The 22,954-nt window shown below is 40.9% G+C and overlaps 1 protein-coding gene across 10 annotated transcripts; it reads right to left on the minus strand.

Moving 5' to 3' along the window:
- Positions 1–127: 127 nt before the first annotated feature.
- On the minus strand, positions 128–22,195 carry LOC129815352 (ADP-ribosylation factor GTPase-activating protein 1-like). 10 transcript variants are annotated; one of them, XM_055869095.1, is made up of 14 exons: positions 22,085–22,195; positions 21,508–21,578; positions 19,682–19,791; positions 19,240–19,411; positions 18,981–19,081; positions 11,438–11,524; positions 10,879–10,990; positions 7,346–7,402; positions 7,224–7,256; positions 5,808–5,837; positions 4,905–4,961; positions 4,411–4,470; positions 3,945–4,012; positions 128–3,845 (listed from the first exon to the last, which is right to left on the minus strand). In XM_055869095.1, exons 2-14 carry the CDS (start codon positions 21,565–21,567, stop codon positions 3,467–3,469), a joined length of 1,326 nt encoding a protein of 441 aa, XP_055725070.1. In that variant the 5' UTR covers positions 21,568–21,578; positions 22,085–22,195; the 3' UTR covers positions 128–3,466. The 10 variants fall into 10 exon arrangements, with proteins under 10 accessions (XP_055725070.1, XP_055725069.1, XP_055725077.1 ...); XM_055869094.1 differs by lacking the exon at positions 22,085–22,195 and adding an exon at positions 21,892–22,078; XM_055869102.1 differs by lacking the exons at positions 11,438–11,524; positions 22,085–22,195 and adding an exon at positions 21,892–22,078.
- Positions 22,196–22,954: the final 759 nt, after the last annotated feature.

The raw sequence follows: 22,954 nt of genomic DNA on the forward strand, positions 1-22,954 counted from the left end.
TTAAATCAGTGCATGTGCAGCGCAATACATGTAAAAACTTAATACAACTCGTAATGTGATTAAATAGACCTCATGACACCATCTTCTAAAAAGATATCCACCATGAGAAAAAAGAAAGTAAAAAACATACATGTATACGTTTTTATTGAGCATACAGACAACAGGTGGTGCACAGAAATACACCCACAACCGGAACTGTTATATATTTATAGAGTATTTATAGAGTACAGTACTATAAGGATCAAGCCTACCGTAATCGTATGGTTTACATTAGAGTTAAGGGCACTGGAGGAAATTATCTTCAATCAATCACCATTATGGAACGCGTGTATAGATAGATAAGTTAGTGGAACTCAAAGAAAACTCGCCAACGCCCAATGCATTTAGAAATATCAATGATGTTTTTAAAAATAATCCTCAACTATTTAGTTCTTCAAACCGTAGTTAAATTGGGATGCATTAACCATTTAATTTACAATATCGAAAAATAGCAATTTGACTGAACAATGATATCTACAAAATATTGTGGGTTGCAATCTCCAATGTGACAGCCAAAACATGAATAGACAAAGAGCACATATTGTACTTTTGTGAGAAGTTCTTTTAGGCCTATATTTCATACATACCAAATGATCTATAAACAGGATCTAACATTTAACATCTTTTAAAGCACTGGAATTCATTGATTAAAAAAACAAAACATTTTGGGACTGTAAGAAGATGCGATTTTCCCTGGTGGAACTAGAATGATCACAACGTTCACCTTTAGGCTGGTTCCACTAGACTGATTAGCCTTAACTGAAAATGTCAAGTCTTCATAAAACTTACAGTACAAAAAAATAATAAATCAAAGCATAAGAAATATGGAGGCAAACTAAACAGCAGCACCTCGTTTTACTTTAATATTTTATCATACACGCTGTCCAGCTAGTAAGGGAGAACACACTCTTCAAACCAAACTGACAATGGTTTATCAATAGACTGAGGTCAGCTCTTTAAGGCTGGTAACATTAAAATAGAGTGCAGGGGAGATGGAGCACTATTACAGAAGATGCACTACTACACAAACATTGCACAGTTATCCTAGTTTACATCTCCGGTCATAATGATTTTTTGTTTAGAAAACATGCAACTCTTTACGGATGGTGTTTGTTGCCCTTTTAGCAGAAGCACTTTTCTTTCACACAAGACCATGCATGCCATGCCGTATCAGCCCATAAACTGTGGTTCCACCAAAAAAAAACAGCCAGGGGAAGGAAATGCCAACAATCTGGTGCAATTTAGAAATAGTAGCCTCATCTTTCTCAGGAGTAGAATAATTATCTAAGCAACGCCTCACTCTCTCACACATACAGGGGTGAAATTGAGGGTTCCACCTCCTTACAATGGGAGACTGCAAACAACTTAAATTAATCTGTTAAAAGTGACCTTGGTAAAGTCACTGAATCTATGGAACCACATTCTGCACTTCCATGTAAAACATGTGGCTCATTTTAGAAGTCCAGCAAATAGCTTGCTTTCAAATCAGCAGTATTCAACATCACTCCTTGAGAAGTGAATGTTTGTCAGAAATTCACGGCACAAATCCAAATTTTATATCAAACTTTCCTTTAAAGATTATTACATGAATGGCCTGAGATGTGTTCTTTGCCTGTCGTTTGATTCAACATGAGTTCATAAATGTGCATACTTGGAGATCAACAAATTCGGATGCAACACTTACCGAGACTGAAAAGCTCAGCACACTAAGACAGTGTTGATTTTTAGTGTTAAGAGGACAGACACAACAAAGACTAGATCCCACTAAAGGTCAATGAAGTTCATGGAGGTCACAGAAGGTTGCTGTGGTGGTCCCACAGGTTTGGCAGTATTACATACATGCAATGAAGCATAAGTCACCCCAAAAACAAATGTGCCCAGTTCAACACACACAATCATGTTACAGATTAACACACAGACTGTACATTAAATGAACACATGATCATTCATATTACAGTTAGCAGATGAGATTAATACGATCAACAACCACCGATTGGGTGGTAGAATAGTACTTTTTACTTTCAATCTCTTTTTAGACAGGGTTGTATATATTTTTCTTTATTTAACTAGGCAAGTCAGTTAAGAACACATTTTTATTTACAATGATGGCCTATATACCAAAATGTACTTCATCACCTGTTCATCATCAAAATAACCAAGTTGTACTGACTCAGTCTTCTCTTAGGGTTTCAATGAATAGAGGGCTGAGAATGTATAAGATAAAAAAAATATTGTTCAAATAATGTACTTGCATCATATGAATCCAGCAACTACATCCTACCAAGGTTAGTTGCAGTCATAAATTGACACACACAGTCACACACAGCACTGTTGGGGTGCAATCCAAGGATGCTGGCTTTACATGACAAACACATTACAGCCCAGGTCTTTGTCAACTTCATTATGCATCATGTGGAAACAAAGTGGAAATCCCTGTTTCTCATGGGCCAACCAGTGAGCTCCTCTCACTCTAGACACTCTGGTTCAGAAGGTGACTTCTGCCATCTTTAGTTAGGATGACTTGAACGCCTGAACAGAGCAGGGCTATTCAAACTGGCGGCCCGCGGGCCAGATCCGGCCCATTTATTAATTTAGACTGGCCCTTTGATAAATTAGAAAAGACTGACAAAAACATGCACCTAATGACTGAGGGAAATTAATGAAAAGAATACTTGGCATTATCTTTTTTTTTTTTTTTATGGTTTTTATTGAGATGCTTATTTTGATGATGTTCTAATGGCCTAATTGCTTTTAATAGTGGTTTAAATAAATAAACGGTGAGCAAGCATTGCACCTTTTCTTTTTCAATTATAAAAATAAAAAGTGGTTGCACCTCAACTCACGTTGGTTGGGCACCCTCCACTTCTTTTCTAATTACTTTTGGCAACATTTAAATTTGACAAAAATGTCTTTATTGGAGTCTCCTTAGAATATTCACGTGGGAAATAGCCAGCCCCTCTGCAATTAACCTTTATTTCTTTACATCTGGCCCTTCTAAGAATATAGTTTAATAGCCCTGCTATAGTCATAAAACCAAAATTGCACCTTGCCTTCTAATATGGAAACTACTTTAAATAGTACATATGATTATGCCCCTGCTCTCACTTTGATTTTTGAACTCCTGCAATTAAAAGGTAACTTTATTTATACACATCCAGCAAAATAAAACACTACAGACTGCTTTAAAGTTTGTGAATATTCAGGTATACTCCATATGCATGGAGCTCCAATTTACTTTCAATTGATTCTTATTGAGGAATAACATAACACAGAACTGGCATTGAGCGCAGCCCAGGTTAGAGACAGGACTGTGCAACTGTAAAAGTGCCAGGAAAGGAAGGAAAGAAGGCGGTGAAGGAAAAATAGGCAAGGAGGGATAGAGAAAAAGGGAGAAATAGTGCAGGTGAGGAGAGGGAGTGAGAGGCCTCTACCAGTCTGCATTGTCCCAGGTTTCCTCAGCAGGTTTGTCAGGGGCAGCAGCGGGGCTCTTCTTGCCTTTGGTCTCTCTGCCACTGTTGTCCCAGTTGTTGTCCCAGGCCTCCCAGCTGTCCCCAGTGCTGTGTTTGTTGTTGGTTGCCAACTCCGAGCCCCAGTTGTCCCAGCTGTCAGAACTCTTCTTCTCTGTGGCAGAGTTGTCGACGTTGGTCCAACTGTCGCTGCTTGGAGACTTCTTGGGCTTGGAGGAGCTGGTGCTCCCAAAGGTCTCCCAGAAGTCCTGCGCAGGGGCCTGGCCTGGTTCCGGGACTGAGGAGTTGCCCTGGTAACCCTCAGTGGCATCCATGTTCTGGTAGCTCTCTCCTTCTGACCTGTGGGAGAGGGTTAATCAAATAAAGCCACCCACCTAACTAAGAACATATGGTATGTCACATCTCCAAGCCAAAGTCCATTTGAATATTTGACGTTACCCATCCTCTGGCTTTCCAGCAAAGAAGTCGCTCATGTCTTTCCAGCCTTTTGCACCAGCGCCCTGGACCTAAGAAGGCACACGTCAAACTCCAAAAAACATCACTAGACATGAAATTATTTTAATAAAAAGTTAACTAATGAAATGAAATCATTGACCTCTGTATTCATAACATTGTCCTTTACTTGAACAACTTAATATAATACAAGTACAGTTCAAATCTACATACTCACCACCAGAATAACAATGGCAGCAAGAAAAATGGGAGATCAAATTGTATTATCTTCAAAATATACAACACACCCAAACCAGTCTCCTTTTCAAGATACGTAATGGGTGTGACAGCACCTGAATATTTAGTCATTCTAAACTTGGGAACATTTCTAATGAATGCCTAGCTTCCCATGACCCTTGCTCAGGAGACTGGTTGTTGGTTTGCAGTGTGGCAGAGGTCTGCCTTCTCCTACCTTGGATGCTAGCCCAGCAATGCTGACGGACATTTCATCTAGCAACTTGCCATCTTTTACCTGGACAAGCCAAATCACCGTTAATGGAAATGGAGACAACTCACAGCATCAAGAGGTGGGCGTGTAAATAAAGACATCACCCACCTAAGCTAGCTCAGGCAGTATTTCTTATTGAGAGTGGTACATATTTTACTGTGAGCAGTGGTTAGGCTTCAATATTTTACTGAGAAGACAATAATGTGGTGATTAGCCTACTTATAAGGAAAGAGCAGGTGATTTCAGTCTCAGTCAACACCCATTTTAAGCAGCTATGTGGAATGTTTCTACATCAAGCAATTAGCTACTACACATGCACCGTGCACACTATCTAGTCAGTCACCACAGCAGACATTCCGAAGGACACAATGCACATTCAAATTTAAAGCTGGTTCAATTAAGCATATTAGCCTATAGGGACCCACCACCAAATTAACATTAACTTCAAACAATGTTACCTTTTCGTGGGTAGGTTTGATAACATTCTCATTTAATGTCTGTCCTAACTCTGTGGCCTAGTTGGGAGTGAGGGAGAAAATGTGTGAATCAAACGAACAATTCTACATTCACGCCAACACAAGACACTGAGTTTGAGTAGTAGGCAGCTGAGGCAGGCGAGGGAACTGTCATTCCATTGACTAGGACGTTAAACGAGCAGTCAGCACAGCGGATGGACAGCTGACCCTCAAAGGGTACTGAGCAATGGAACTGTCATGCATGGATGGATAACCCTACGGTTGGTGAGTACGAAAGTCACTTTACCCTGCCTTCATGTACATATCTACCTCGTACCCCTGCACATGAATCTGGTACTCCTTGTGTATAGCTTAGTTCTTGTGTACGTTATTCTGCTTATGGAAGCATTTCACTGTAGTCTACACCCCTTGTATTCGGCACGTGACAAATAATATGTGTTTTGTTTATAATGATGCCATCATGTCTTTCTTTGTAAATGACAGGAATGTTGACACTCCTAGAACAGGTTCTAAACCATTTGGTCTTATAAGCCACCAAAGTTAGTGACCAAGAACTTCATATAAATAAATACATTTAGCACTACAACCTTTAACATTAAGATTATCCATCAACTTTTTTTTTTTAAAGAAAAAAAAGAGACCTGACAATGTTAGTCTGCAGCCAAGCAAAAGCTTACAGTAACAATACAGGTTGGGCTACCTGTATGCATCCACCATTTCACAGGAGTGGGTTTAGAAATGTTTACATAGAATATCAGACAGGACATTGATGACCAGCCAACAAGCTCTGAGTGGGTGGGAATGAATGCATTAATAAAAACAATAAGTAAATGAGATATGCAGGTATCATACGGACAAAGAGCATGCATTTGTTATTGGTTTTACCGGCTCTGGGGGCGGCTTATAGCCCCTTAACTATGTTCCGAGAAAGCGAGGTTAAAGAAGCGTCAAACAATTCCAACACAGTAAATTCACATATTAAGGTCAGTTATTTCTGTCCAGTTAATTTATGAGCAAAAATACAAGGGAAACGTGTGGGGGGTAAAAAAAAATGAGCTCAGTTCCATGAGCTCTGAAGGCTAAACATTTGCATTGCAGTTTCTGCTGCAGAGGGAATAACATATATTAAGGGCATCCATAGAAATAATTAAGTTCTAGAATATAATTATTTTTCTGTGGGTACATTACATGGAATTAGGAGACAGCCTCAACCAATATATCGCTTTGGTTGAATTATGATCAATGAAAATGTCTTATCACTCAAATCAATTACCATAGCTTGGTATTTCCTTAGAGGGGGGCTAGAACTCTCTCTCTTTAGCAGAGCATCATGTTAGTCATTACTTGAGCCATGAGAGAGAATGAGCATATGAATGGTTTCCTTATTCAACAAAAGGGGATTCATACAATCACGTCTTTATCAACATTGTTAAATGGCATCTTAGACTTGTAAGGTTAAAATAGTTTGTTTGAGCTCCCGAGTGGAGTAGTGGTCTAATGGAATGCATCGCAGTGCTAGCTGTGCCACTAGAGATCCTGGTTTGAGTCCAGGCTCTGTGGCAGCCGACCACGACTGGGAGATCCAAGGGGCGGCGCACAATTGGCCCAGTGTCATCCGGGTTAGAGGAGGGTTTGGCTGGCAGCGATGTTCTTGTCCAATCGCACACTAGCGACTCCTGTGGCGGGCCGTGCGCAGTGAACGCTGACAGTCGCCAGGTGTACGGTGTTTCCTCCGACACATTGGTGCGGCTGGCTTCCAGGTTAAGTGGGCATTGTGTCAAGAAGCAGTACGGCTTGGCTGCGTTGTTTCGGGGGGCGCGCGGCTCTTGACCGTCGCCTCCCCCGAGTCCGTACGGGAATTGCAGCGGCAGGACAATTGGATACCACGAAATTGGGGTGAAAAAAAAGTTTGTATCTACACATCGATCTAAATAGTCTCATCTAAATACACAAGTTTAGAGCACATGTACAGTAAGTTGCAAAATTATGCCAGTAAAAACATTATTCATAACGTTATCTTTGTAGTCAGGGTTTTTTTTTCGGGATAAAAATGGCTTAGGTGGTAGGCGTGGCAAGGGCAATGGGTGTGGTTGCCAACAAAACTTTTGGTCCTCTTGACCAGAGAACGTTTTGCTGGTTTAAAGCTAATTTCCTGCAATTTTACCATGAGGCTAATTGAAAATTGCGTAACAAATAAAATACTGGGCCCAAAATAAACACTATGCAGGAAAAAAACCCTGGTAGTAACTAAAGACAAAACTCATCAGTTACTAATAACGGTTTAACAAAAGGAATTCATACCTTCAGGGTTGCTGAAGTTGCAAGTTTTGCAGTCTGTTTCAATGAAAATATGGATAACGCAATTAATAAACAGTAAAATGAAGTTCTGTGACAGGATAACAACTTTCCTTAAAGATACTTACATTATCCTTGGCAACTGCGGCAATTTTGCTAGCTCCGATGGTGAAATTGCTCCAGCCCTATAAAACAAAACATGTCATACGAGTCATCATACCTCCCAAATGGTACTATTACAGCGTTCAAAACTGGGAACTCGGGAATCTAAGACTTCAGTGCGTTCAAGACAACTGGGGGGAGCTCCAACTGGGAAAAACCTTGTTGAACACTCAAACTCGGAAACTCAGGGCATCTTCCTAGAGCTCTGACTTTCTGACCTAAAGATCAGAGACACCACGATTTGACATTTGGGGGGACAGAGTTCCCAGTTGTCTTAAAAGCGCCACACACACATACAGTTGAAGTCGGAAGTTTACATACACCTTAGCCAAATACATTTAATCTCATGTTCACAATTCCTGACATTTAATCCAAGTAAAAATTTCCCGTCTTTGGTCAGTTAAGATCACCACTTTATTTTAAGAATGTGAAATGTCAGAATAATAGTAGATACTTATTTATTTTCAGCTTTTATTTTATCACATTCCCAGTGGGTCAGAAGTATACATACACTCAATTAGTATTTGGTAGCGTTGCCTTTAAATTGTTTAACTTGGGTCAAATGTGTCGGGTAGCCTTCCAAAAGCTTCCAACAATAAGTTGGGTGAATTTGGGCCCATGCCTTCTGACAGACCTGGTGTAACTGAGTCAGGTTTGTAGGCCTCCTTGCTCAAACATGCGTTTTCCAGTTCTGCCCACAAATTTTCTATAGGATTGAGGTCAGGGCTTTGTGATGGCCACTCCAATACCTTGACTTTGTTGTCCTTAAGCCATTTTGCCACAACTTTGGAAGTATGCTTGGGGTCATTGTCCATTTGGAAGACCCATTTCCGAAAAAGCTTTAACTTCCTGACTAATGTCTTGAGAAGTTGATTCAATATATCCACATAATTTTCCATCCTCATGGTGCCATATATTTAGTGAAGTGCACCAGTCCCTCCTGCAGCAAAGCACCCCTTAACATGATGCGGTCACCCCCGTGCTTCATGGTTCGGATGGTGTTCATCATGCAAGCATCCCCCTTTTTCCTCCAAACATAACGATGGTCATTAAGGCCAAACAGTTCTATTTTTGTTTCTTCAGACCAGAGGACATTTCTCCAAAAATTACAATCTTTGACCCCATGTGCAATTGCCAACAGTAGTCTGGCTTTATGGCAATTTTGGAGCAGTGGCTTCTTCCTTGCTGAGCGACCATTCAGGTTATGGCTATATAGGACTAGTTTTACTGTGGATATAGATACTTTTGTACCCGTTTCCTACAGCATATTCACAAGGTCCTTTGCTGTTCTGGGATTGAGTTGCACTTCTCGCACCAAAGTAAGCTCATCTCTAGGAGACAGAAAGCGTGTCCTTCCTGAGCGGTATGACGGCTGCGTGGTCCCGTGGTGTTTATACTTGCGTACTGTTTGTACAGATGAACGTGGTGCCTTCAGGCGTTTGGAAATTGCTCCCAAGGATGAACCAGACTTGTGGAGGTCAACAATTATTTGAGGTCTTGGCTAATTTATTTAGATTTTCCTATGATGTCAAGCAAAGAGGCACTGAGTTTGAAGGTAGGCCTTGAAATACATCCACAGGTACACCTCCAATTGACTCAAATTAGAATTTTCTGGAATTTTCCAAGCTGTTTAACGGCACAGTCAACTTGGTGTATGTAAACTTCTGACCCACTGGAATTGTGATACAGTGAATTATAAGTGAAGTATCTGTCTGTAAACAATTGTTGGAAAAATGACTTGTGTCTTGCACAAAGTAGACGTCCTTATCGACTTGCCAAAACTAGTTAGTTAACAAGAAATTTGGTGAGTGGTTGAAAAACAAGTTAATGACTCCAACCTAAGTGTATGTAAACTTCGACTGTACACATATATGTATATATATATATATGTATAAAAAAAATGACAAAATGTTTAAGTATGGGCATACATCGAAGAACATGTTTGTTCCATTGGGTGTGAACATTTAAAGGAGGTTAATCAAAAACAAGGTTCACACAATCATTCTACTATGAATTATTTTAAAAAATGGCATTAGAACTGGTACGATATTTCACATGGAGTCTGCAGTCAATATGAATTCCATTCTTCACTTTCAATTACTCTGGTGCATAGCTTTGCCAGTGTAAGTACATATGCAGTGTGTAGCCAAAATAAAATAGTTAACAGGTTACACCTTATGAACAAGACAGATGGACTTGGATCTTTGCATCGTGGAAATTTTTTTCAGCAGTATATATATATACACATATACACATATATATACATATACATATATATGTATACATACATATATACATACATACATATATACATACATACATACATACATACATACATACGTCCCTTTATTTTTTTCAGCAGTATATATATATACACATATACACATATATATACATATACATATATATGTATACATACATATATACATACATACATATATACATACATACATACATACATACATACATACGTCCCTTTATTTTTTTCAGCAGTATATATATATACACATATACACATATATATATACACATACATATATACATACATACATACATACATACATACATACATACATACGTATGTATATATGTATGTATGTATATATGTATGTATGTATGTATGTATATATATATATATGTATGTATACATATATATGTATATGTATATATATGTGTATATGTGTATATATATATACTGCTGAAAAAAATAAAGGGAACACTTAAACAACACAATGTAACTCCAAGTCAATCACACTTCTGTGAAATCAAACTGTCCACTTAGGAAGCAACACTGATTGACAATAAATTTCACATGCTGTTGTGCAAATGGAATAGACAAAAGGTGGAAATTATAGGCAATTAGCAAGACACCCCCAAAAAAGGTGCTGGGTTGTTGCCCTCCTACGGCCTCCTCCACGTCTCCTGATGTACTGGCCTGTCTCCTGGTAGCGCCTCCATGCTCTGGACACTAGGCTGACAGACACAGCAAACCTTTTTGCCACAGCTCGCATTGATGTGCCATCCTGGATGAACTGCACTACCTGAGCCACTTGTGTGGGTTGTAGACTCCGTCTCATGCTACCACTAGAGTGAGAGCACCACCAGCATTCAAAAGTGACCAAAACATCAGCCAGGAAGCATAGGAACTGAGAAGTGGTCTGTGGTCACCACCTGCAGAATCACTCCTTTTTTGGGGGTGTCTTGCTAATTGCCTATAATTTCCACCTTTTGTCTATTCCATTTGCACAACAGCATGTGAAATTTATTGTCAATCAGTGTTGCTTCCTAAGTGGACAGTTTGATTTCACAGAAGTGTGATTGACTTGGAGTTACATTGTGTTGTTTAAGTGTTCCCTTTATTTTTTTGAGCAGTATATATATATGTATATATATATATATATACACACACACACACACACACACACACACACACACACACAGACCCGTCTACCACAGAGCTATGAAGATTCCCAAATGCTGTGTCGTATTACTGCCGTACCGAATAAATGGAAGATAGCGCGTTGTTCAGGACATCATCCTCCTTCTCTGGAGTCGGCGTGTTCCCAAAGCCAACATAGCGGTTCTCCTGATTCCCACTATAACTGCCACCACTACAGGGGAAATTGTAAATGACAAGTCCTCATAGGGTGACCAAAAACATATAATATGCCATTTAGCCGATGCTTTTATGGAAAGCAACTTACAATCATGCATACACATATGGGTGTTCCCAGCAGGAAAGAAAACAATATGGATGAAATTGAGCTTTAAGAAAAATGTTAAAAATGTTGTATTCTGTGGCATCTTCTGTTTTAAGACTGTGCTACATTTTGGGTAAGCTTTCACAGATTAAGTCCTTGAAGTTGTTAAGTTTTATAAATTAGGGTTAAGAATACATTACATAAGAGAAAAGCAGATTAAAGTGATCTTTAAACAAAACAAAAATGTTCTCTTTGGCATCTTCCTTCGAATTTTGACCATGTGCTTTATGTGTTCTATAAGAGAAAAGCTGTACAGCTGACTCAGAGAGGAGTGAGTCATTGATACGATGGTCTCACCTCTGATAAGAGTTCACATCGTCACTCAACCAGTCCTCAAAGGCCTTGTCTGAAGGTTTGCCCGAGTTCTGCCCCGGGCCCCCTGAGCTACATTGGAAAACAGATTACATAATATTATGAGACTTGATAACATTGGACATTAGTACTTTATAAATATTCAAGTAGTCGAATACTTCAGCTAAATAACACTATTTTCACCTTTATCGATAGGGCTGGGCGATATGACCAAAAAAATCTAACTTATGGGCAATTCACAATATATAGATTAAAAAAAAAAAATGTTATCTAAATAAGCTTTGTTGTACAATTAAAAAGGTCAAATACACTGCATTTCAAACAACCAGCAATAATCTCATGAATTCAGGTCACGTGAAATTAGGCTAAATAAGCCCCACTAATAATTGTATTATTTTATAAAAATAGTTTAACCTGCTTTTCTTGCAATAATCACTGATCTGGCTTTCAATCTATGAAAATGTCCCCCCCAAAAATATTAATGTAACCAGAACCATACATAATGCACATTCACTAATAATGACCCTTCTTGAAGCAGTAACTATAGAAAATTAACACAGGTCTCAAACAATCTCTCAAGGGCAAACTGGCGTGCTTGTGAGTAGCAGCTATTCTTTACATTTCAAGTGTAGTCAACTTGGACCTATTTGCTTGCTAACAACGGAGAACAGTTATGAACACACTTCTGTTCATCTCCAATGGTTTGAACTACTGGTTTGAACAGCATGCTAGCCTGTCCACTTTGTTCAGATGTTGAAATCAAGTGGCCTACTTTAGAGTTTCCGATTCCTTATATAAAACTTATGCTTATTCCACATTTATACCGCGCTTGACAAACTGTGCATGCATTTTTCAGAATGAATGTTCATTGATACTCCTGTTTAAGTAGCATCTTATTTGCATGCAATTTGAGTAGTTGAGACAATTTAAAAAAGGGTATCGTTAGAAAGGATAACTTCTCTATTACAGTAAAATAATGTCTCAATGTGTATTGGTGTCCATATGACCCATTCTGTTGGACCAAACCAAACCTTTTAGCAACATAATCTTATTCAAATCTGTTCATATACACATCGCCAGGAAGATTCACTTATTTAAACATTCTGACAAGCAACCACTTAGATTTAATTTTCACATATTCATATTTGTAATTTTCACATTCATAAATTCGTAGAATGTTTGGGAATTACGTATATTAAGGCATTTGTGAAACTTCTATAGTAATATAGTGAGAAAGCAGCCGTGCGTTTGGACAATTAATAGACACTGGAGTAAATAAAACCGAATAAAAGCATTTTCTTGCCCAGGACCGGAGTCTACACAGACCGGTGTGCTATAGCCAATCAGAGCTACAGTAGGCCTATATACAACAAGCCATTTGCCACAGGGTCCTGCCATCATTCACTTTGAACTGGACTGTGTTTACAGGCAGTTGCAACAGCGTGACTTTAGATCATTACAACGCAGTCGCCAAAAGACACCAGAATGGATTTCTGCAAATAAGTAAACACCATGGGAGTCCTCTTATATTTGGAAACTTTACAGTCCTATTGATCAAACCACTATGAAAAAAGGTAGGCTCTCTATCCATCAGTTATATACATCAACAACAAGATCAACAACTAATGCTAGCCAGAGCAAGATGAGCTAAAATCTAACGACGGAACACTAGATAAACCCTCAAACTTTCAGCTAGTTGGCCTTCAATTTGACTGATAAATGGGGAATTGTCACCTTGTCATTCTGCAGCTTGCCTGCCAATGCCACAGACAAGACATGACACGCAGAGCTCTGACAAAGTGGGAAGCATGAACAAAGGAAAGCATTAGCAGAATCTAACTCTTGGACTTAGTTGCTGTGAAAGCTACCATCCCGGTATCCTGCCAGATTCCATGTAGAGAGAGACACGGAAACCCAGCTAGTTCGGCAGTCTCAAATGGAGGCCGCTATTGAACGTTTAACGCTGCCGGAGCTGTGTTTACTTTGCTTTATTCCGGTACAATGTGGACCGCCTGGACTTTCAAAGTAGCTTGCAGAAGCCTAAAGGGGCAAAGTGGCTACTCTTAGCAAACAAGTAGCGAACCTACACTAGCTACTGTTGGGTGTACTGGAGGACCAGGGTTGGGAAACACTGATCTAGAGCATTCTTGACTAACTATTACTTTTTTGGACTATGTTTACTGACACCGGTCAAATTCAGCAGGTGTTGCTTGTTTGCAAATTCATACGTTCAGTCACTCACCCACTCCTCCAATGGCATGACATCCTCCTAGCAGCTAGCTAACATTAGGCTGTGTTTTGAGCTTACTTCATACATTTTACTTAACCAGGTAGGCAAGTTGAGAACAAGTTCTCATTTACAATTACGACCTGGCCAAGATAAAGCAAAGCAGTTCGACACATACAACAGAGTTACACATGGAGTAAAACAAACACAGTCAATAATACAGTAGAAAAATAAGTCTATATACAATGTGAACAAATGAGGTGAGATAAAGGAGGTAAAGGCAAAAAAAGGCCAATGGTGGGGAAGTAAATACAATATAGCAAGTAAAACACTGGAATGGTAGATTTGCAGTGGAAGAATGTGCAAAGTAGAAATAATGGGGTGCAAAGGACCAAAATAAATAAATACAGTAGGGGAAGAGGTAGGTTTTTGGGCTAAATTATAGTTTTGGCTATGTACAGGTGCAGTAATCTGTGAATTGCTCTGACAGCTGGTGCTTAAAGCTAGTGAGGGAGATAAGTGTTTCCAGTTTCAGAGATTTTTGTAGTTCGTTCCAGTCATTGGCAGCAGAGAACTGGAAGGAGAGGTGGCCAATGGAGGAATTGGCTTTGGGGGTGACCAGAGATATACCTGCTGGAGCGTGTGCTACAGGTGGGTGCTGCTATGGTGACCAGCGAGCTGAGATAAGGGGGGACTTTACCTAGCAGGGTCTTGTAAATGCCCTGGAGCCAGTGGGTTTGAAGACAAGTATGAAGCGAGGGCCAGCCAACGAGAGCATACAGGTCGCAGTGGTGGGTAGTATATGGGGCTTTGGTGACAAAACAGATGGCACTGTGGTAGACTGCATCCAATTTGTTGAGTAGAGTGTTGGAGGCCATTTTGTAAATGACATCGCCGAAGTCGAGGATCGGTAGGATGGTCAGTTTTACGAGGGTATGTTTGGCAGCATGAGTGAAGGATGCTTTGTTGCGAAATAGGAAGCCAATTCTAGATTTAACTTTGGATTGGAGATGTTTGATGTGAGTCTGGAAGGAGAGTTTAGAGTCTAGCCAGACACCAAGGTATTTGTAGCTGCCCACATATTCTAAGTCAGAACCGTACAGAGTAGTGATGCTGGACGGGCGGGCAGGTAGCGATCGGTTGAATAGCATGCATTTAAGAGCAGTTGGAGGCCCCGGAAGGAGAGTTGTATGGCCATGAAGCTCGTCTGGAGGGTTGTTAACACAGTGTCCAAAGAAGGGCCAGAAGTATACAGAATGGTGTCAGAGAAGTAGTTGGTGAACCAGGCGAGGCAATCATTTGAGAAACCAAGGCTATCGAGTCTGCCGATGAGGATGTGGTGATTGACAGAGTCGAAAGCCTTGGCCAGGTCAATGAATACGGCTGCACAGTATTGTTTCTTATCGATGGCGTTTAAGATATCGCTTAGGACCTTGAGCGTGGCTGAGGTGCACCCCTGACCAGCTCTGAAACCAGATTGCATAGCGGAGAAGGTGCGGTGGGATTCGAAATGGTCGGTAATCTGTTTGTTGACTTGGCTTTCGAAGACCTTAGAAAGGCAGGGTAGGATAGATATAGGTCTGTAGCAGTTTGGGTCAAGAGTGTCCCCCACTTTGAAGAGGGGGATGACCGCAGCTGCTTTCCAATCTTTGGGAATCTCAGACGACACGAAAGAGAGGTTGAACAGGCTAGTAATAGGGGTTGCAACAATTTCGGCAGATAGTTTTAGAAAGGGTCCAGATTGTCTAGCCCGGCTGATTTGTAGGGTTCCAGATTTTGCAGCTCTTTCAGAACATCAGCTGACTGGATTTGGGAGAAGGAGAAATGGGGAAGGCTTGGGCGGGTTGCTGTGGGGGGGGGTACAGTGCTGTTGACCGGGGTAGATATGCTAGCCTATTAGCCACGTTATGACTGACTTGATCATTTCCCTTGCTAGTTTGATTGTATTGACATTCCCAGCCTTAGTTACATTTGTCCGTTTTTGTCCAGAATAGAGTCATTGAAACAGTGCATCCTGAATAGAGGCAGCAAACAATGTACCAGTCAAATCTGATGGACTGACTCCACAACAATGCTTAAACCACATGACTGTCAGGGCCTGGCTCCCCAATGGGTGGACCTCTGTCCACCCAGACCCATCCATGTCTACGACCCTGGTGCAAACAGTGCACATCACAAATAACCTACTAAATAAACACTTCGGACTAAACTTTTTCAGTACCTGGTTTGCATACCCATTGCCTTAGCATTTACTGGTAGATAAAATTGAAATGTCTTTTCTACCCTACCGACTACCGAAGTCATTCTGTGAACTGCTCCATGCAAAAACCAGTTGCCTGCAGATGATATTCTGCTGCAACTAGGCTGTGTACGGCACGCATCTGAATATATTTCACGTGCTTTGCGATTGTGTAGGGTACTTTACGCATGATTTCTCGATTGTACTACAACCTCCACAACACTACTTTGATACGCATCAATAGGGATTAAGTACTAAGTATACGCAATACCCACTGAAGGAGGAGAACACTACCTGCCCCAATGTATAGTTCCAACTAAACATTTTGGTGGAGGAATAATGGTCTGCGGCTGTTTTCCGCTCCAGCCAACACTTGGCATTGCACATGGTGATTTTAGGCTTGTGCGTGGCTGCTCAGCCATGGAAACCCATTTCATGAAGCTCCCAACGAACAGTTCTTGTCCTGACGTTGCTTCAAGAGGCAGTTCGGAATTCTGTAGTGAGTGATGCAACCGAGGACTGATTTTTACACGCTGCATGCTTCAGCACTCGGCAGTCCCATTCTGTGAACTTGTGTGGCCTACCACTTCGCAGCTGAGCTGTTGTTGCTCCTAGACATTTCCACTTCAATGACAGCACTTAGTTGACCGGGACAGCTCTAGCAGGGCAGAAATTTGACAAACTGACTTGTTGAAAAAGTGGTTGAAAAAGTGGCATCCTATAACAGTGCCACTGATCTCTTCAGTACGGGCCTGTCTACTGACAATGTTTGAGATTGGCGTATTTTGATTGATTGCATGGCTGTGTGCTCGATTTTTGCATGAAAACGAATCATTACTGTTGACCGATCATTGACGAAGGGTTGTAGACGTCGGCTACCGACAGACTTGCCTCAAAACATTGTCTGAACAACCGAAAAAAACCTTACCGAAGTCCAAAACGTCATAAAATACTGAGAAAAATATATACATGCAACATGTGTAGGTCCCATGTTTCATGAGCTGAAATAAGATCCTAGAAATATTCCATATGCACAAAAAGCGTCTCTCTCAAATTGTGCACAAATTTGTTTACATGCCTGTTGGTGAGCATTTCTCCTTTGCCAAGATAATCCATCCACCTGGCATGTGTGGCATATCAAGAAGCTGATTGAACAGCATGATCATTACACAGGTGACCCTTGTGCTGGGGACAATAGGCATCTAAAAATAGGTGCAGTTGTCACAACACAATGCCACAGATGTCTCAAGTTGAGGGAGCACACAATTGGCATGCTGACTGCAGGAAAGTACACCAGAGCTGTTGACAGAGAATGTAATGATAATTTCTTTACCATAAGCCACCTACGTCATTTTAGAGAATGTGGCAGTACATCCAACCAGCCTCACCAGGACCTCCACACCCATCTTCTCCCCTGCGGGATGGTCTAAGACGAGCCACCCTGACATCTGATGAAACTGGGTTTGCACAACCAAAGAATGTCTGCACAAACTGTAAGAAACGGTCTAAGGGAAGCTCATCTACATGCTCGTCGTCCTCACCAGGGTCTTGACCCAGTTCGGCGTCATAACCGACTTCAGTGGGCAAAAACTCACCTTCCATGGCCACTGGCACACTGGAGAAGTGTGCTCTTCACAGTTAAATCCCGGTTTCAATTGTACCGGGTAGATAGTGTGTATGGCGTCGTGTGGGAGAGCAGTTTGCTGAGGTCAACGTTGTGAACACAGTGCCCCATGTTTGCGGTGGGGTTATGGTATGGGCAGGCATAAGCTACAGACAACGAACACAAATGCATTTTATTGATGGCAATTTGAATGGAGAGATACCGTGACGAGATCCTGAGGGCCATTGTCGTGCCCATCATCCACTGCATGTTTGTTAATTTTTATTAGGATCCACATTAGCTAACGCCGTAACATCAGCTAATCTTCCTGGGGTCCAATAGATATGTTTCAGCATGATTAATGCACAGCCCCATGTTGCAAGGATCTATACACAATTCCTGGAAGTTGAAAATGTCCCAGTTCTGCCATGGCCTGCATACTCGTCAGACATGTCACACATTGAGTATGTTTGGGATGCTCTGGATCGACGTGTACGACAGCGTGTTTCAGTTCCTGCCAAAATCCAGCAACTTCACACAGCTATTGAACAGGAGTGAGACAACATTCCACGATCAACTATGTGAAGGAGGTGTCGTGCTGCACAAGGTGGTCACACTAGATACTGACTGGTTCTGATCCACGCCACTACTGTTTTTTAGGTATCTGTGACCAACAGATGCATATCTGTATTTCCAGTCATGTGAAATTCATAGAATAGGGCCTAATAAATGTATTTAAATTGTCCGATTTCCTTATATGAACTGTAACTCAGTAGAATCTTTGAAATTGTAGAATTTATGTTTAGTGTATATGCACAAATTGTTTTGGCTGGGAAGCATGCGAACACCATTAAGCAACAGCCCACTCATCTTGCACACATGCAGGTTATGCACGCAAACAGACACACATTCTGATCCTGGCTGATGTGTTGATTTTTATTTGACTGATCAAATACTTAAAAACAGTGCTTAAATAAATTACATTAACAGAAATTAAATGCATTTCCAGGACTTTTCCTAAACATTACAGATGTGATAATTTTTCAAAACTTTTCCAGGCCGGGAAAACAACATTTTTAAATTCTATGACTTTTCCAGGATTTTCATGACCATACAAACCCTGGAGGTTTCACTCACCAAAAATATGTCCAATGCATTTCTATGGGCTTATTTTGGACTTAGGCTTGTCTCCTACCTTCCCGCCTTTGGGACAACGACTCCCATTGTTAGGGCGGAGACATGAACAGCTTGTCATTATATTCAGATCTCTGGCGTAAATGGGAAAGTTCACACAGCACAGAAGGAGCGAAGTAGACAAAACCAAAAAGACATCACGAGAACAAGCAGAAAAACAGTCAGAAAAAATAAAATACAAAAAAACTTGATTCTTCCAATAGAGGCATTTGGAATATCGCACAAAAACATGAATTAATTAAAAATATCACCCAGCCCTACTTACCGATGAGACGACGAAAGTCCTGTCTTGGGCTGAGGTGGAGTCCAGTCCTTGGCAGAGGAAATTTCAATAGACCACTCCTTCCCTTCTGCAATGGTTGCAACCTGTCAATGGAATACAGAGGAATTGAATTCAGTGAGTGAGACCATTCAATATGTCCTGTCTGATATTTGCATTGGAAATCCATAAATGGACATCTGGAGTGTCCCCAGCAACTGTGCTGCGCATGATCATTAAATTATGACTCATGAGGCTTCCTCACCTTGTCCCTGAAAAGTGCAGCAGCTCTGCTGTTATATTTGTCCTGCATAGTCCAAGTGGCATCATAATCATCTTGGAGTTCCAGAAACATACGGAACTTTCCGTTCCCTCCCGCCTTCATCTTCTCCAGCTCAATGTCCTTCCACTTGTCCATGGTAACAGAGCGCACAAAGCTACAGTATAGAGATCACATCAAGAGTTCAATACTTCCAAACACACTGACTAACAGTCAGGAAAGAAGAAATGTGGATAGCTTCTGGCTATAGTGGGTTAACAAAGCACATAACTGCTAATCACTATCTTAGAAGAGCATGGCTAAAAGCAATAAACAATTAATCTAGGATAAGAGAGGAATTTGACATTCATGCACATGCCTCTGCTGGCAAGCATAAATCCCAACACAATCAGCAAAATTGTCATTTTGGAACTTTGAAGTTACTCACCTAAGGTGCACTCCCAAGCCTCTGTGTTTGCCAGAACACTCCAGACAAATCCAGATCCCATAGGTAACACTAACCCACTGAGGGTTGAAGCCCCCACACTCAAAGCAAAGCTGAGAAAAGGAGGGGGAAATGTTGTCTAACCATTTGATGTCATTGTTGACAGTGAAAAAGTTAATGTGGACACTGGACAGTTATCACATTGACTATATCAGCAGAGATTGTTCAGCCCTCGCTACTGTTTTAACTCCAGTGTCCATATAAAACCTTAGCTAGTTCACCCTAGGCCCTGCCCTGAGCAATCAAGCAATCAAGTCGTGACTAAAGTGTGAGTCGTGATGCATGCTTCCCAGTCAAAACAGTTGACTGGGTGTTTTTAAATGTCTAATACACTCACGGTAAATGCTAAATAATTTCAATTCAAAGTGCGTTGCCAGTCAATCAGTAATGTCCTACCTTCATCCACAGCTCATCCGCTAAGTATTCAGAACTTGACCTTTTCCACATTTTGTTACGTTACAGCCTTATTCTAAAATTGATTAAATTGTTTTTTCCCCCCATCAATCTACACACAATACCCCATACTGACAAAGCAAAAACTGTTTTTTATAAATTATCACATTTACTTAAGTATTCAGACCCTTTAATCAGTACTTTTTTGAAGCACTTTTTCCAGCAATTAGAGCCTCGATTCTTCTTGGGTATGACGCTACAGGCTTGGCACACCTGTATTTGGGGAGTTTCTCCCATTCTTCTCTGCAGATCCTCTCAAGCTGGATGGGGAGTATCGCTGCAGAGCTATTTTCAGCTATTGTCTCCCAGTCCCCGCCGCTGAAAAACATCCCCACAGCATGATGCTGCCACCAACATGCTTCACCGTAGGGATGGTGCCAGGTTTCCTCCAGACGTGACGCTTGGCATTCAGACCAAATAGTTCAATCTTGCTTTCATCAGACCAGAGAATCTTGTTTCTCATGGTTAGAGTCCTTTAGGTGCCTTTTGGCAAATTCCAAGCAGGCTGTCATTTGGCTTTTATTGATGAGAGGCTTCTGTCTGGCCACTACCATAAAGACCTGATTGGTGGAGTGCTGCAGAGATGGTTGTCCTTCTGGAAGGTTCTCCCATCTCCACAGAGGAACTCTGGAGCTTATTCAAAGTAACCATTGGGTCTTGGTCACCTCCCTGACCAAGGCCCTTCTCCCCCAATTGCTCAGTTTGGCCGGGCGGCCAGCTCTAGGAAGACTCATGGTGATTTCAAACTTCTTCCATTTAGGAATGATGGAGACCACTGTGTTCTTGGGGACTTTCAACGCTGCTGGTACTGCGCCTCGACAACAATCCTGTCTCGCACATTCTACGGTCAATTCCTTCGACCTCATGTCTTGGTTTTTGCTCTGACATGCACTGTCGTCTGTGGGACCTTATATAGACAGGCGTATGGATTTCTAATCAATTAAATTTACCACAGGTGGACTCCAATCAAGTTGTAGTAACATCAAGGATGATCAAAGGAAACAGGATGCACCTTAGCTCAATTTCGAGTCTCGTAGCAAAGGGTCTGAATACTAATGTAAATAAGTTTTTCCAAATTTTTTATTACAAATTAGCAAAACATTCTAAAAACCTCTTTCTGCTTTGTCACCATGTGGTATTGTGTGTAGATTGCTGAGGATGTTTAATTTGTTCAATCAGTTTTAGAATAAGGCTTTAACATATCAAAATGTGGAAAAAGTCAAGAGGTCTGAATACTTTCTGAAGGCACTCCATCTTTGGTTATACTGCTCAAACAGCAAGCGAATGTCGTTAGCTATCCAACAGTAGTTACTCACGTTGTTTTCCTCCTGAGTTCTCACTTCCTTCAAAACTCTTCTAGTCCTTGGGCTTGCCATTTTGACTGACACTGAAAGAGAATAATCATTATCAATCTTACAAAGAAATCACGTCCCATTTACCTCTTATCAACGAGCCATCAATGCACCACTAGCTAGCGGCTAATTTAGGCAGCCTTGGAGAGACTTTGAAAGACATAGGTAGCTATCTAGCTAAATAATCAACATTATTCGAAAAAAAAAATGAAACTACGAACTGACAACTACGAAGCTGAATGGCATTCAATAGTCTATGTATGATATATTGTGTATCTGGAGCTAGCTAGCCGTACAGATAACGCCGGTAGCCAACTGGCTGATGTTAGCTACTGCTAGTCTCTTTACCAGGCCGGGTAATGTAGAAAGCGTCTTGCTTGCTTAGTTCGATATTACTTTTTGCTAAAGATGTGGAGTTAAAATGTATGGAAAATATGTGTCAGCTCAAATTAAATCCATTGAGAAGCGCTACGAATGCTAGCTGATGTCAAACACCGGTCGCCATGTTGAAAACTAGCTAGGCAATGGCAGATGTGCCTACGTTGGCATTGCAATGCATTATGGGAAAAGCGTCACTCTTCTTCTTCTTCTTCTTCTTCTTCTTCTTCTTCTTCTTCTTCTTCTTCTTCTTCTTCTTCTTCTTCTTCTTCTTCTTCTTCTTCTTCTTCTTCTTCTTCTTCTTCTTCTTCTTCTTCTTCTTCTTCTTCTATCGTATATTGGCGATCGCAGATTTTAATGAGCATTCCGCCACCTAATGTGTGGGATGGAAATAGGATTCCCCAAAATGGAACAAAATACGCCAAAAAAAAGAACTATACAACTACCAAAAAATTAAAAAAATTACAACTTTTCTTTAAAAAAATAAAACAGATCTGATCCCTACACAGGTTCAAGAGGAACCTGGGAGGGTGGGTCTTCAGGCGCCAGTACCCCAGATATAAAGTCCCAAAAACTTTTCTGTCGCAGCCACAATAATGTCCAGTTTCTTAGACTTCTTTGAGACTTGTGCTGTACAGTTTATAACTGTGGCAATGAACGCAACAAAATCCACCTTTTTAACACACAGGGTATATTTTGACTGACAGCAAACATTTACAACAGGCTGTGGTGCATCCACTACCATATCTTCACTAGCATTACTTGTTTCCTCAATTATTTTTTAATCGCCTTCGCATAGGAGATTCAATTGACCGTTCTGACTTTAGCCACCTCAATCTCCTTCACCCTTGCAGGGCACTCCAGGTACTCGGGATCATGATCCCCACCACAATTGCAACACCTTTGTCCTACCTACACACCTTTCTTCATTATACTCTGTCCATCTGCACACACTTGAAACATGGTCAAATCCTTTACAATTCTTACACTGCAGTGGTTTGGGGACGAAAGCTCTTACACTGTATCTTATAAC

This window comes from Salvelinus fontinalis, chromosome 18, assembly GCF_029448725.1.
Source record: "Salvelinus fontinalis isolate EN_2023a chromosome 18, ASM2944872v1, whole genome shotgun sequence".
In the NCBI taxonomy this organism is placed as follows: Eukaryota; Metazoa; Chordata; class Actinopteri; order Salmoniformes; family Salmonidae; genus Salvelinus; species Salvelinus fontinalis.